The 15,338-nt window shown below is 45.5% G+C and overlaps 1 protein-coding gene and 1 long non-coding RNA gene across 2 annotated transcripts; one reads left to right on the top strand and one right to left on the bottom strand.

Moving 5' to 3' along the window:
• Positions 1 to 709: 709 nt before the first annotated feature.
• On the bottom strand, positions 710 to 4,464 carry egr2b (early growth response 2b). The gene is made up of 2 exons (XM_063071157.1): positions 4,076 to 4,464; positions 710 to 3,584 (listed from the first exon to the last, which is right to left on the bottom strand). The coding sequence occupies exons 1-2, from the start codon at positions 4,233 to 4,235 to the stop codon at positions 2,500 to 2,502; spliced, it is 1,245 nt and encodes a 414-aa protein (XP_062927227.1). The 5' UTR covers positions 4,236 to 4,464; the 3' UTR covers positions 710 to 2,499.
• Positions 4,465 to 5,413: 949 nt separating this feature from the next.
• On the top strand, positions 5,414 to 8,109 carry LOC134358700 (uncharacterized). The gene is made up of 3 exons (XR_010020925.1): positions 5,414 to 5,819; positions 6,741 to 6,798; positions 8,072 to 8,109. It is a non-coding gene; the product is annotated as an uncharacterized LOC134358700 (long non-coding RNA).
• The last annotated feature ends 7,229 nt before the right edge of the window (positions 8,110 to 15,338 follow it).

Below are 15,338 nucleotides of genomic sequence, written 5' to 3'. Positions count from 1 at the left end.
CCCAACAAGACTCCACCGCCACCAACTGGCGTAGGAACTGACAGGGGACGGGGTGGGGTTGAGGAACTAAGTCAACTCGGCCCCCACCTCCAATATAGATGTGATCTCCCCTGCCGACAGAACCTTGCGCTCCTTGCGTTGTAGTTGAGAAACGTTTCAAAACTGGAGCTGGGCCGGTGGGTGATTTAATTTGATTCAGAGCTAATTCAGCTCCAGCATCTTAAAGCGACTCGTCCAGTTATTATTTTACCACATTGGGGGGGGGGGGGAAAGAAATTATTTTGCTCCACAAAGCCGAAATGTGAGTTACTTTCGATTGACGATCATATCAGATGGATAAAACAATCTGACCGAAAATCCAGATATTAAGTCAATTGATCTGGAGAGCAGAAGACTTCTATTTACTCTGTCCAATACACATTGTAAAACGAAAACAGAACGGCGGGAGAAGTTTTGGTTGGCTGGTGCCATAGCTGCGCTTCCTACTTCAGGAACCCAGTTTTTAGCCCAGTTATGGAAAAGGACTGTTCGAAAGCAATTCAGAACTATCTGAGTAAACAATCTTTCGTGATATGTTAAAAAGAAACTTCCCCAAGTATGCCCCCATTTCTTATTTTTCCAGTTAAGGTTCTAAGTGAGTTACGTGGGGTAAGCACATTCAAGAGTGACTCTATTATCTGCACATAAGGGAATACACACCTATCAGCCTGCATTCTCGCCGCGCTTTTGAAAGTTAGTGGCTGCTAAGGAATAGGGCTCCTCGGCGACTTAATAGACGCCAAATGGAAGATACATAATCGGTTGTTGCTGCTGCTGGCTCATTGGCGTGCAGTCTCTGAATCACACAACCCCGTGAATTCAAGATCCCTGCCTGATCTGGAATCCGCAGTCCAGGCTGACACTTCACTGTAGTACTGAGGGGACGGGAAGTTCCGAATAAAAGGTCAGAATTGTGGATTATTCTCCATAGAGAGAAGTATTGGGTCAGTCGCATCTGCACTAACCACTTAGATCCATTGCTTCTCTCTTTACCCCTCTTCAGAATCAGAATCAGGTTTAATGTCACTGACACATTTCGTGAAAATTGTTCTTTTTCATGTACCCAATTCTTTTTCGTAAATTATTATTGACCCCGCTTTATTGTCTTTAGACAGTACATTTCAGATCAGAAAAATCCGAATGGCATATAAGTGATGCATTTCGAATCCAATTTATGAAAACGCACACACACACACACACACACACACGCACACACACAATATACATATTTTGTAAAATTATATTTACATCAATATAACCATAAAACAGTAAAGTTTGATGGGAGCAATTAGTTCAATTTTCACCCAGTTAGTGGTTTGACACCAATACATTAAACATTTGACAGGTCAGCATCAGCAACATAAGAATTATTCACACTCTTTATAACCAGAGCTTTGCTACAAAATGTGAAACACTTGGAAATATTAGCACAAAACACGTACAAAAATATTTTCTAAAAAACTCCATATTAATTGGCAGGAATTGAACCGTTTCGCCAGCTTGTGAAGGTTATTGGCGATTTCACGATTGCCATGGTCAGTCTTTAAGGCTGGATATTTACATGCAGACATATAGAATCGTCCACAATAAACAAGGCACCAAAAAATCTCAGCATGCAGAGTTCAAATGCGAAAGTACAAAACATCCACTTGCGATTTAAACTAACACAGGATAAAGTTGTCTCTCAGTATTCTCTGATCCGGTTTGAATTCTCTAACCCCCTTTTTCCTTTGGGCGTCAGTTACACCACTAGGAAAGAATTAAAATATGAATTGTTTGCTGTACACACAGTACTAAACTTAAGGCTTCAGCAAAAGGAAGCCGGTTCCTGGTTATGCTTATCAGATTAGAGAGCTTTTACACTGCTTATCATGCTTAGCTTTTTTTTGTTGTTGGAAATATTAGTGACCAATAAAAAAAGTGCCGAAGCTAATTTCCTCAGAAAACATTCGCTGCCTTTTCCACAAAACATCCCTTTCCTATCTTGCATACAAGTTCCCCGCAACAACACCTTCGCCGCCTCAAGTCCTTTCCCTCCAGGGTCGTTTTCAAGCCACCTCACGCCGGTTGCACGTTTAAGAAGTGGCTTTGGAGGGATGGCTGTGCCCCGGAACTACGGTTAGGGACTGGCAGGTGAGGGGTGAGACCGATCGTTAACACGGCATGTGCAATGTCCTGACTACCTTAGCCGTTGTGGGGAAACCAGAAACCGTGTGCTGCAAAATAATACAAAGAAAAGCCGAGTTAAAGAAAAAAAAGTCAATGTGCTTTCCCCAAAAGATCTTCAGGGGAGAGGGGCGTTCTCATGTTCTTGGAGACGAAGCTGGAGGAAGTAGCAAACAGTATATCAAAGAACTGTCAGAAATTCGGGTGCAATCTGCCATAAATACTTTGTCTACGCCCTTAGGTTCTTTGCCTTCGGGTACAGTAGTGTCATTTCTTTGCGGTTGTGTTTCCAGTTTAGACTGTTCTGGGCGGACAGAGAGGCAAAGGGCTGCTCCCGCTGCAGAGAGTCCCCACAGAGGAACTGGCCGCCCTCTCGCTGGCCAGCTTCTTCTCTTTCTGCCTCAGGTGGATCTTGGTGTGTCTCTTCCTCTCGTCGCTCCTGGCGAACTTCCTGCCGCAGAAGTCGCAGGAGAAGGGCTTCTCGCCGGTGTGGGTGCGGATGTGGGTGGTGAGGTGGTCGCTCCGGCTGAAGTTCCTCATGCAGATGCGGCACTGGAAAGGTTTGTGCCCCGTGTGGATCCGAATGTGCCGGGTGAGTTCGTCGGAGCGGGAGAACCTTCGGTCGCAGCCCTCGGCCGGACACGGGTAGGGTCTCTCGTGCACCGGGGTCTTGCTGGGGCGGTTTGGATATTTCCTGAGCCTGATGGGCCGGAGAGGTAAGTTCTGTCCGCCGTATGCGCTGGGCAGCCGGGAGCCCTCCCCTGCCGGGTTGCCCAGGGTGAAGTTTCTGATGGTGGAAAGCGGAGTCAGAGGCGGTGCCATCCTGCCGGGTTCCACGGGGCAGGAGAAAGGCTTGCGCTCGGTCCCCGGGTGCAGGTCCCGGTGCGGGTGCTGGGGCTGGAAGATGCTACTATAGTCCGGCAGGATGGGAAATAAAGTGCTGTCTACCATCGGTTTTGGAGAAGGGTAGGACGGGGGAGGAGGGTACCCGAGGCTGCCAGTGGAGGTGCTGTAGAAAGGAGTCGGGTCCTGATAGATCTCCCCGCAGGTGTAAGGAGGTGGCGGCGAGTACATATGCTCCATCTCGTTCTGACTCTGCGCCATCGTGCAGCTGAGGGGACTGGAGAGTGGGTTTGGAGAAGCCGTGGAGGAGGAAGAGGACGATGAAGAGGAGGACGATGCAGGGATTCCGAGAATCCCGGCGCTCACGATGATACCTTCAGGATTCCAATTGGGACTGGCGCACTGAGACTCAATGGAAAATTTGCCTGTGTAGCCAACAGTCTGTGTTCTGTGCGCAGAGGGTAGGTGGTAGCTGTTGGGATAAGGTAGGTCGATTGCTCTTTTGTCGCTGGCCATGTCCACGTTGATTATTCCATCTGAAAAGTAAAGGACAATCGTTGGCGGTCTGAAGGATGCAACGCAGAGTTTCACGTAGGTTTGGAGAAGTAACTACAAGCGGAGGTGGGACTTACAGGGCGCACCTGAGACACAACCCCTGAGAGTGGTTCATCAACAAGTAAACAGGACCCACCAAACACAACAGACTGAATGCCAGACTAAACAGCTCACCAAACGACTTAAAACAACCCCACATTCAAGATATTTAACTTTAAAAAATAACATTACGGCACATTCTATTTTCACGTCGGATTCACGCGATTTTCCTGGTTAATGATTTCTAGCGCCCGCGAAATGAATGAATGAGATGGAAAGAACGGTAGCCTCTGCGCTACTACACAAACTGTTGCGTGAAATAAAGGTAAATAAAGATGCGCGTGGGGTTACCAGCAGCCCAGCCGCCGCTAACAGTGCCAGCCCCCCTACAAGTCGCGCATACCGAATAGGTGCTCGGTGCCAAGTTGCTTACCTGAGGCCATCTGCTCATACTGTGCCATTTCCGGGTTAGGGAAGATAGTGACGGACGCGGGCATCGAACTGATCTCCTCCACGGGGAACATGCTTTCGGGCAGCTGGTGAAAGAGACTTCCGAGCGGCAGCGGGATTTTCTCCACCGTTTTCGCTGTCATCGTTTGTTTTGGCCGGAATTCGGATCAGAATAAAAACTTTTCTCCCTCTCCTCCTACCTCCAATTATCGTTAGTGTCAGTGGTGAAGCCGGGCTATGTCAGTGTGGGGTTGCCCTGATTCGGAGAGCCTGAGTAAGTGGCAGGGCTCTTTCCCCTGCCGCTTATTAAATGTTTAGCTCCTTTTAAACTGCTGCTAATCTCTGCCAGTTCTCTCACACTCTTTCTCTCTGCTTCAGCCTCCCTCTCTCGAGCTTCATTTACTATTTATCCCGACCCAACGAATGCCCCGTGACGTAAGAGACCATATATGGATGAGAGAGGAAAAGGGCTGCGACGCGCTGACGCGGTGGGCGGAAAAGGGACGGGTTTGCAAGCCGCCAGCGCTGCCCCTCCCCTCGGCGCGGGTAGGGAGCAGTCCCCTGGGCACGGCCGGCACTCGGGCCAAGAGCGGAAGGGACAAATCCCACTCCCTCCTTCCCCTCTCCCCATTCCCGGGTTGGCGATGCGCTATTGCTAACTGAATACTTCTGCGCGGCCGAACATTTCCAAGAGTTAAGAGAGGGATTCCGGTTGCATTTGGCTGTCCATGTATGGCGAGAGGATCCGGCGGGGGACAGGGGCGGTTTAGAGGACGCCTCCGCCCCGCCTTTTCCCCATATTTGGCGTGAGATTCCGGAAAATAAGTCACGGAAACTCAAAAGCCACACGAGCGACTGTGAGACACAACACAGCGAAGCCGACCAGTGGAAGGAACGGGAGACCGCAGTGGGGCTCCATACAACCGCCGCTACGGATAGCTGGCCAGAAATTATTTAAAGAAAGAAAGCGAAAATAATTTATGTGCATCTATATGTCAGGATAGCGATAATTTTTATTTCAGTCGATTCATTGCACATTGTCTCCTCCCTCCCCTTTGATTTATAAACATTGGTTTGGGATTGCGGAGGTGGTGGCATCTGTGAAGCTTTTTCGCTTTGAGCAATTTCGATTTCAAAATTTTTCCACAGTTTTCATTGCATAGGGATTTTTGCTGGGCGATTACTTCTGTTTCTGCTCTCGCGTTTCTCTCCAATCACCTATATATAAAATGCTTTAAAAGGCAACGTGACAGTGTCGTCGCGAGCCGCGCGGCGCTGCTCTCTTCACAGTCTGCTTCTGAACTGTCCCGCGCAATAAGTTTTAGCGAGGGAGCATATACGATTGAGTCAGCATTAACAACTTGCCAGAGAATCTCATGTTCCGGAAACAATTGTTTTTAAGGAAACAATTGTACACCCAAATTTCTCATATGGTCATACAAGCAGTGTAAGGGGAAAAAATGGGACAATGTGGATTGTCCTTTCTAAACAATTCTGCCTAATTCCTACTTTTTTTTTAATGGAATTCTTCATCCATGGTCATTCAACTCTCTCTCGCGCGCACACACAGGCACATACAGACGCTCTTGTCTCTGGTTTATACTGCCTCTCTCACGCATTTTCACGTGTTAACTAACAGCCGGCCACCTTCATTCCCTCCAGTCTGATCCAGCCCTCTTCCTGCAATATTCACTGTAGGTTCTCTCGGCCCAAGTGCGCCGGATAATGTACGTTTACCGTTATACTTCCCTTACTGGCATCGTTCCCGTCTTCCTCGATGTGATCTTGTAGTATCCCTTCTTGTTATTTATAGGGCATGGATGTGAATTTGTGGGGAGTGGTTGCAAGGGTGTAGGTGTGTGTGTGTGTGTATGCGCGCGTTGGACATTATGAAGCATTTTCTGTGTCGGGATGGGACACTTGATTCCAATATGCAGCTCTTGATCATTCCCAAGTCATCCACATAAAACTAAACAGCGGAGTTTGATTCGAACAACTGGGCTCACACTCAGGTCATTCTCTCCTGCAGGTTGCTCTGAAACCGGAAACAAAGTTTATTCATTACTAATTTTAGCACCATAATGATTCGAAGATTAAAATTGCCTGGAAATCATGCGAAATCACAGCCGAGTTATACTACAGCCCGTTTCCTCTCGTAGCCAGGGCGTCACTTTCTCGATGCGGAGCTGTGATCTAAATTCTGGACTCTGGTTCGCATTCACTTCTCCTTTCACCCCACAACGGAAAACAACGCTCTTCAGTCTTGAAACCCACAATTTATTACACAAGAGCAAGATTTTGAAAAAAAAAGTAATCACAATGTACGCGGGATTTGGACTTCTGCTCTTTTAACTGCCCAGCACATTAGCCCAGTTCCGTTTGTTGATTGAACAGTGTCCACTCTATTGACAGTCCTTTCTTGGACCTTATTAGATATTGTATATATTCATGGTTTGCCACCCTCTGTATTTCATGCTTTAAATTTGTTTTTATTCATGCTCTTATGTTTTAGTCACAGATACCTATTGATTTTTTAGGATGTGGGCTTCATTCTGAACGGCAGCATTTGATAAGTGAGAAGCAACAAAGGCACTAAAAATCTAAATGACTTATCATTGACTTCAGATGTTATTTTTCTCTCTCCACAGATGCTACCTGACCTGCAGGGCATCCCCAGCATTTTCTATTTGGTTTGTCCCTGAAAAGGTAATCGAACCTAGAACGTTACAGCACAATAAGGCCCTTCAGTTATGTTATGTCGACCTTTTAACCTGCTCCAAAACCCTTCCCTCCTACATAACCCTCCGTTTTTCTATCATCCATGTGCCTATCCAGGAGTTTCTTAAATGCTGTTAATGTATCTGCCTCTACCACCACCCCGGCAGAGTGTTCCATGCACTCATCACTCTCTGACATCTGCTCTATATTTTCCTCCAAATACCTTAAAACTCTGCCTGCTTGTATTAACCATCTCCACCCTGCAATAAAGTCTCTGGCTATCCACTCAATCTATGCCACTCTCAGGTCAGCCCTCGTCCTCCTTTGCTCAAATGAGAACATCCCAAGCTTGCTCAAAACTATCTTCATGAAACACGCTCTTTAGTCCAGGCAGCACCCTGGTAATCTCCTCTGCACAGTGAGCCACTTTCTTTCGCCATGCCGTCCAGGGAAAGAACTGTCATGATAGCTTTGGTAAAGAGTTCCAGGATTTAGATGCTGCAATGATGAAGAGACAGCAATTATGTTTCCATGTCAAGATGAGATGTCACGTGCTTGAAGTCTTTATCCATGGAAGGTTCTTTCAAAATAGCAAATGCAGGTACTGCAGTATATTTTGTTGGTGGTACACTTTGTAACTACAATGGTAGAAGAAATTAATGCTTAATGTGATTGAGGTGGTACTAATGCAGACTGACATCTCTGGGTCGTAGTAGGTTCCCTGAGTATATTCGAACAGGATTGGGATATCCAACGGAGAACAATTCCAGCATTATTCTCTTGACTTGTGTCTTGCAGAAAGATTTATGTGTTATTCCATGGTTACAGAATACTCACCTGATCTTGAACAAAGTCAAGTGAAGTTATGTGGCAGACCAGTTGAATTTTTAGTCAATAGTTACCTTCCCTTCTCCCCCCTTACTGACATTAATGGTGGGGACTCGGGGATGGTAACAACATTCAATTTGTGGCATCTTCTGTCACTTATCTTACGTTTGGAAGCAGGGCGGGGACAAGATGGAAAACATCATCTACACGCTGAATTTAATCATTGTACATGCATTCACTCTCTGGTCAATGCAAATCCCTATATGTGGTTCTGAGAAGTGCCAGCACTTAAATGGCAGCAAGTCTCATGCATGGAAAATCCTAAAATCCTGGATTTACTGAAAGATCTTGTAGGCAGCTGAATGGTGGAGCAGAGTCTTGCTGATATCTCCCAGCACTAGTCTTGGGTATCACTTCTCCAATTCTTCAACAGGTGCAGGGTCTAATATTCCACTGTTTCCAAAGGGAATTGCCAGGCTGCTGACTAGGAAGCAAATGGAAAGGTATCTTGTTATAATTACTTAGTATTAATTTACTTTTTAAAATTAGCTATGTGTTTTAATTGTATTCTTAGTTAACCTTATTTTAAATATTATTTTATAATTTATAATGTATTTACTTCACTTTCTATAAATGTCCTAGAATGTCAGGTCCAAATCAGAATTGCAAGAACAGAATACTGAGTTGCTTTGTGCCAGCATGATCAGGACTCTGCATCAGACCAGGTAAGTATGAACAGAGAGAGCGTGCGAATTACAGTCCTGGACACTGAGACCAAACCAGGAACCTCAAACCTTTATTCCGTTTATGCCTTCCTGTGTTCCTTTTCATTCCCATAAAATTCCAAACTTTTCTCCGTGTTTTCAGAACCAAAATCAGGGTTATTATTGCTGACACATGTTGTTACGTTCGTTGCCTTGCAGCGTCAGTACAGTGTGAGATATAAAAATGACAATCTATTGCAATAAGAATATATTTAAGAATCGGTAGTGTAGAAAGAGAACAAAATAGTGGGGTAGTGTTCATGGATGGTGGAAAGGAAGAAACTGTTTTTAAAGCACTGAATATGTACCTTCAGACTCCTGTACCTCCTCATAATGAGAAGATGGCATGTTCTGGGTGCAGGAGTCCATCATGATCGATGCCAACTTCTTGAGATTTTGCATTTTGAAGATGTGTTCAATGGCGGGGAGGATGGTGCTGGCTGAGTTTATATCCCTCTGGAGTCTTTTCCAGTCCTGTGCATTGGTGCCTCCATACAGACAGTGATGCAACCTGCCACATACTCTCCACACAACACACATAAAAGTTGCTGGTGAACGCAGCAGGCCAAGCAGCATCTCTAGGAAGAGGTGCAGTCGACGTTTCAGGCCGAGACCCTTCGTCAGGACTAACTCTCCACGGTACATCTGTAGAGATACACCACGTTTATTGAATCTACATGACCTCACAGTCTTTATTCTCTGTGGCTCCCTTCCGTTTTTGGTAATCTTAGTCTCAATATTATCCCTTTGAGTAACTCAAATATAGTTACTCCTTTAATACACAGTATTCTCCCGTTCACTACCTTTGAATCATTCCTTAGCAGACACTGATCAACAGTCATACAGCGCACGACAAACCCCTTGGCTCACCATTTGCTTGACAGCTATCAAATGCCTTTAAGACCACAAGACTTTAAGACATAGGAGCAGAATTAGGTCATTCAACCTATTAAGTCTGCTTTGCCATTTGATCATGGCAGATTTATTTTCCCTCTCAATCCTATTCTCTTGCCTTCTTCCTGTAACCTTTGACATCCTTACTCTTCAAGAACTTCTCAGCTTCCACTTTAAATCTACCGAAAGACTTGGCCTCCATTGTCATCTGTGACAATGCATTCCACAGATGCACCATCCTCTGGATAAAGGAATTCCTCCTCATCTCTGTTCTAAAGAGGCAACATATTCTAAGATTATGCCTTTGAGTCCTAGTCTATGTTACTACTTGAACCATTTGAAACATCCTCTTCACATCCTCTATGTCTAGGCCTTTCAATATTTAGTGGGTTTCACTGAGATCCCCCCTCATTCTTCTAAACTCCAGTGAGCACAGGCTCAGTCCCATCATACACTCTCCAGATATTAACCCATTACCGGAATCATTCTCATAAATCTCCTTCAGACCCTGTGCAATGACAGCCCGTCCTTTCTTAGATATGGGGTCCAAAATTGCTCACAGTACTACAAATGTGGTCTGACCTGTCATACTGATCCCATTTTCCAGCTCTTGGCCTGTAGCCTTCTATACCATGGTGATTCAAGTCCTTAACTAAGTACTTATTAAATGTGGAAGTACCTGCATCTTCTATTCATTCTGGCAAAGTATTCCAGATTCCAACTACCCTCTGGGTGAAAACAGAATCTTCCTTACATGCCCTCTAAATTTCCTTTGCCATCTCTGAACACCTCTGTTAAGAGGAATAGATTCTCAATATCTACCCTCTCAATGCCCCTCATACCTCAGTCAAGTCCCCATCAGCCTCCAATGTTCCAAAGGAAACAAACCCAGCCTTTCCAAGTCACTCTTCATAGCTGAATCGCTCCAGCCCAGGGAATAGTTCTAGGGAATCTCCAATGAAATTAAATCCTTCCTATATAGTGATGATCAGAACTGCACTTATCTCTTATGTAGTTGGTAGGTAACCTCCCTGCACTTATATTCCATGTCCTGGCTACTGAAGGCAAATATTGCTTCTTAAAGACCTTAATTATCTGCCATGTTGCCTTCAATATCTGCCAGTCCTAATGAAGGGTCTTGGCCTGAAATGTCAACTGTTTATTTCCCTCCACAGATGCTGCCCGACCTGCCGTGCATTTCATTTTATTTGTTGGTCTGGATCTCCAGCACCTACAGAATCTCTTTGTGTTTATGTATACTCATTTGCTGTGCTCCTCACTACTCCCACCATTCATTGTTTATCTTAGCCATACGCAGTACCTCACATTTTCCAAAATTAACTTAAATTTACCATTTCTTTACCCATCTTACCATCTCAACAATACTGTTCTGTAGCCAAAGTTTACTGTGCTCAGTATTAATAACACCACCAAGCTTTGTGTCATCAGCAAACTTAGTAACAATGCCTCCTGTATCTTCATCCAGGTCCTTACATATAAAATTTACAGCCCAGGCCTCAGCAGTGTTCCTTGTGGCATGCCATTAGTCACAAGCTTCCAATTACAAAATCAACCATCGCTGTTCTGCTTTCTATCACATCTCTGATAAGGGGAAAAGATTCTCAATATCTACTCTCACTAAATCAGTTTCAGATCCAGTTACCAAGTTGTCCAGGATCCTATGGATTTTTATGTTTGAACCTGTCTCCAAAGTTGAATTTGTCAAAGACCCAGCTAGAGTCTATATAAACTACATCAACTACACTATGCTTATCAAAAAAATGTCACCAAATTAACTAAACAGGACTTCCCTTTAACAAATCCTATCTGTCACTAGTCAAGTTCTGCCTCTCCAAGTCCAGATTTATGCTGTCCTTCAGAGCTTTTTTCAATAACTTCCCTTTTCACTGATGTTACACTTACCAGCTTCTAATTACATGACTTATCGCCGCTGCCCTTCTCTAGTAAAGGACATTTGCTGTCCTCTAGTCATCCTGCTATTGTCTTCTGTGGTCAAAGATTTGAAAACCTCTGTCAAAGCCGTGCATCCTTCTTCCTTGCCTCCCAAAGCAGCCTCCAATACATCTAATCAGGCCTTGGTGATTAATATCCTTTTAAACCCACAAAGGCATCTTCCTCATGGTAATTTCATACTTCTTCATGGTAAGTTGTTCTAGACTGCTTGAATTCCCCAATTATAATGTTCTCTTTCATAGTGAATATAGATGAGAATTCCCTTATGACCTCTGCACATCCTCCTTAGACCTTCAATCCCCTGACAGGCCTATTCCGTTTTCTCTAAGCTTGCCAAAAGCTATGCTTTCTTAATTTTTCTAATCATTAATGCTCCTTGATACTCAGGGTTCTTTGGAAATTTTAGCCTTACTGTTCACCTTTATGAGAACATATTGATCCTCAGCCCTGTTTCATTTCTGAATGGCCCCCGTTGGTCATGTATGACCTTAACTGCAAGTAGCTGCTCCAAGTCCACTTTTATCCTGTCACCCCATATTGAAGTCAGCCTCGTCAAATTTTGCTATCTTAATGTCTGGTCCATCTCATCCATCTCTATCACAACCTTAGAACTTACAGAGTTTCCCTCATGACCCTCACTGACATGGCCTCCATTTGCTCGGCTACACTCCTGATGATTTACTGTGGATCTTGAGATCACTAAGCTGCAGCTTGTAGACTTTAGATGTAGGACACAGAGAACTGGGTGACCTTCAGGAGAGGGAAAGGCGATCGGCAGCCAGTGCAGGACACCCCGAGGCCATTCCCATCAATAACAAGTATATTGTTTTAAATACTATGAACAGAGGAAAACCTCTGGTCAGGTCTCTGGCAATGAGTCTGGCTCGGTGACCTGGAAGGGAAGGGGAAGAAGAAGTGAGCAGTAGTGATGGGTTTTAGTGTTTAGGGGAACAGACTAGAAATACTCAGATTGATTTCATAGTATTCTTAAGGGGGATGGGGAGCAGCTAGAAGATGTGGTCCATGTCAGTACCAGTGACATAGGCAGGGAGGGTGATGAGGTCCTAAAAAGTGAGGTCTGGGATTTAGGTGCTAAGGTAAAGGACAGGACCTCCAGGGTGATGATCTTGGGATAGCTACCCAAGCTGCCTGCTAGTAAGACTAGAAATAGGAAGATAATGCAGTTTAACATGCAGCTAAGGACATAGTGCAGGAGTGAGGGCTTCAGAACTTTTAGATCATTGAATTGAATTGACTTTATTTCTTACATCCTTCATATACATCGGGGGTAAAAATCTTTATGTTATGTCTCCGTCTAAGTGTGCAATGAGCAACTTACAATAAATAGTATGTACAACAGGGACTTCCTCTCTTCCATGGAAGGTGGGACCTGTACAAATGGGACGGCTCGGACCTGATCTGGAAGGTGTCCAATATCCTTGTGCGAAGGTTTGCCAGTGCTGTGAGAGGTTGCAGTTGCAAGGGGATGGGAACTAGAGTGCCAGAGCAGCTCGTGGAGTGGTTGTGGGGAAAGCAGATGTTAAGCCTACATACAAAGACAAGAACTGAAAGGTTGAGCACGGAGGGACCAATGTTCTGAGTTGCGTCTTTTTCAAAGCAAGCAGTATTGTAGGTAAGGCAGACAACAGGAATTCTGCAGATGCTGGAAATTCAAGCAACATACATCAAAGTTGCTGGTGAACGCAGCAGGCCAAGCAGCATCTATAGGAAGAGGTGCAGTCGACGTTTCAGGCCGAGACCCTTCATCAGGACTAACTGAAGGAAGAGTGAGTAAGGGATTTGAAAGCTGGAGGGGGAGGGGGAGATGTAAAATGATAGGAGAAGACAGGAGGGGGAGGGATAGAGCCGAGAGCTGGACAGGTGATAGGCAAAAGGGGATACGAGAGGATCATGGGACAGGAGGTCTGGGAAGAAAGACAAGGAGGGGGGGTGACCCAGAGGATGGGCAAGAGGTATATTCAGAGGGACAGAGGGAGAAAAAGGAGAGTGAGAGAAAGAATGTGTGCGTAAAAATGAGTAACAGATGGGGTACGAGGGGGAGGTAGGGCCTTAGCGGAAGTTAGAGAAGTCGATGTTCATGCCATCAGGTTGGAGGCTACCCAGACGGAATATAAGGTGTTGTTCCTCCAACCTGAGTGTGGCTTCATCTTTACAGTAGAGGAGGCCGTGGATAGACATGTCAGAATGGGAATGGGATGTGGAATATTGGTGAGACCCGACGCAGACTGGTAGACCGCTTTGCTGAACATCTACGCTCTGTCCGCCAGAGAAAGCAGGATCTCCCAGTGGCCACACATTTTAATTCCACATCCTATTCCCATTCTGACATGTCTATCCACGGCCTCCTCTGCTGTAAAGATGAAGCCACACTCAGGTTGGAGGAACAACACCTTATATTCCGTCTGGGTAGCCTCCAACCTGATGGCATGAACATCAACTTCTCTAACTTCCGCTAAGGCCCCACCTCCCCCTCGTACCCCATCTGTTACTCATTTTTATGCACACATTCTTTCTCTCTTTCTCCCTCTGTCCCTCTGAATATACCTCTTGCCCATCCTCTGGGTCACCCCCCTCCTTGTCTTTCTTCCCGGACCTCCTGTCCCATGATCCTCTCGTATCCCCTTTTGCCTATCACCCGTCCAGCTCTCGGCTCTATCCCTCCCCCTCCTGTCTTCTCCTATCATTTTACATCTCCCCCTCCCCCTCCCACTTTCAAATCCCTTACTCACTCTTCCTTCAGTTAGTCCTGACGAAGGGTCTCGGCCTGAAACGTCAACTGCGCCTCTTCCTATAGATGCTGCTTGGCCTGCTGCGTTCACCAGCAACTTTGATGTATGTTGTAGGTAAGGCAGATCAGCTTAGAGCATGGATCAGCACATGGAATCATGATATTATAGCCATTAGTGAGACTTGGTTGCAGGAATGGCAGGACTGGCAGCTCAATATTCTCGGGTTCTGTTGGTTTAGACCGGAAGTGTATGTAGGGGAACACTTTAGATCTAGTGATTATAATTCCATAAGTTTCCATAAGTTCCAAGATAATTATGGAAAATGATAGTCCTGGTCTTTGGGTTGAGATTCTCAATTGGGGAAGGGCTTATTTTAATGGTATTAGAATGAATCTGGTAGGTGTGAACTTGGATAGGCTATTTTCTGGGGAAGGATACTTGGTACTTGGGGGCGGGCTTCAAAAGTAAAATATCGAGAGTACAATGTTTGTGTGTTCCTGCTAAAATAAAAAGAAAGGCTAACAGATTTAGGGAGCCTTAGCTTTCAAAGGGTATTAAGGACCTGGTTAAGAAGAAGGAGGTGCAAAGCAGAAACAGACAGTGAGGAACAAATGAGGCACTTGAGGAGTATAAGAAGTGCAAGGGAGGACTTAAGAGGGAGGCATGAGGTTGCCTGGCAGACAAATTGGAGTTCCAGGAGGATTCTACAGATATGTTAAAAGCAAATGGATAGCAAGGGACAAAATTGGTAGATCAGCTTAGTCATCTATGCATGGAACCAAAAGAGACTAAGAAAATCTTAAATTGATTTTTAAAATTTTGTTTTTATTTAGAGATACAGTACTGAATAGGCCCTTTGAGGTACGTCACCATCAATCCACTGAGTTCAGTCAGTCAGTCAGTGGGTGCCGTCCCAAATCCAGGGTTGGCGTCTATGCTCCTCCATGTTCTTCGATCTTGCGACAGCACCAAGTACAGCCTTTCCTCCAGCTTGTTCTCGCTGGCCGCCTTGGCACCGCCTGCCACCGCCTCCGCCAAACTCAAGCCTGAGGCCATGTCGGCCTCCAGCCGCGGCCGCTTCTTCGAGCTCGGCCCTTCCTTAGGCGGAGGTCTTGGGCAGGTCCAGGCACACGGTGCAGCGCCCAAGTTCATCATGTCTCTTCTAACTAGGTGCATAGCATACAATTCGTAGATACGTGGTGAGGCTTTAATCTCTTCCACGGAAGATGGCAGTTGGCTCACAAGGAGCTCATCCGCCCTTTGTCAGGTCTTGTTTTTGGTCCTGCTGGGTGTCCTCACACCCTCCTCACCAGCCTGA

Source organism: Mobula hypostoma, chromosome 19, assembly GCF_963921235.1.
Source record: "Mobula hypostoma chromosome 19, sMobHyp1.1, whole genome shotgun sequence".
NCBI lineage: Eukaryota > Metazoa > Chordata > Chondrichthyes > Myliobatiformes > Myliobatidae > Mobula > Mobula hypostoma.
This window is presented reverse-complemented; position numbering and strand designations above follow the sequence as displayed.

What these genes read in the sequence shown, in the direction of transcription:
- egr2b (XM_063071157.1), bottom strand. Translation starts at nt 4,235, where the DNA reads ATGACAGCGAAAACGGTGGAGAAAATCCCGCTGCCGCTCGGAAGTCTC. An exon ending in GTATGAGCAGATGGCCTCAG is followed by an intron (nt 3,585 to 4,075) that starts GTAAGCAACTTG and finishes TTTACTTTTCAG; the next exon opens with ATGGAATAATCAACGTGGAC.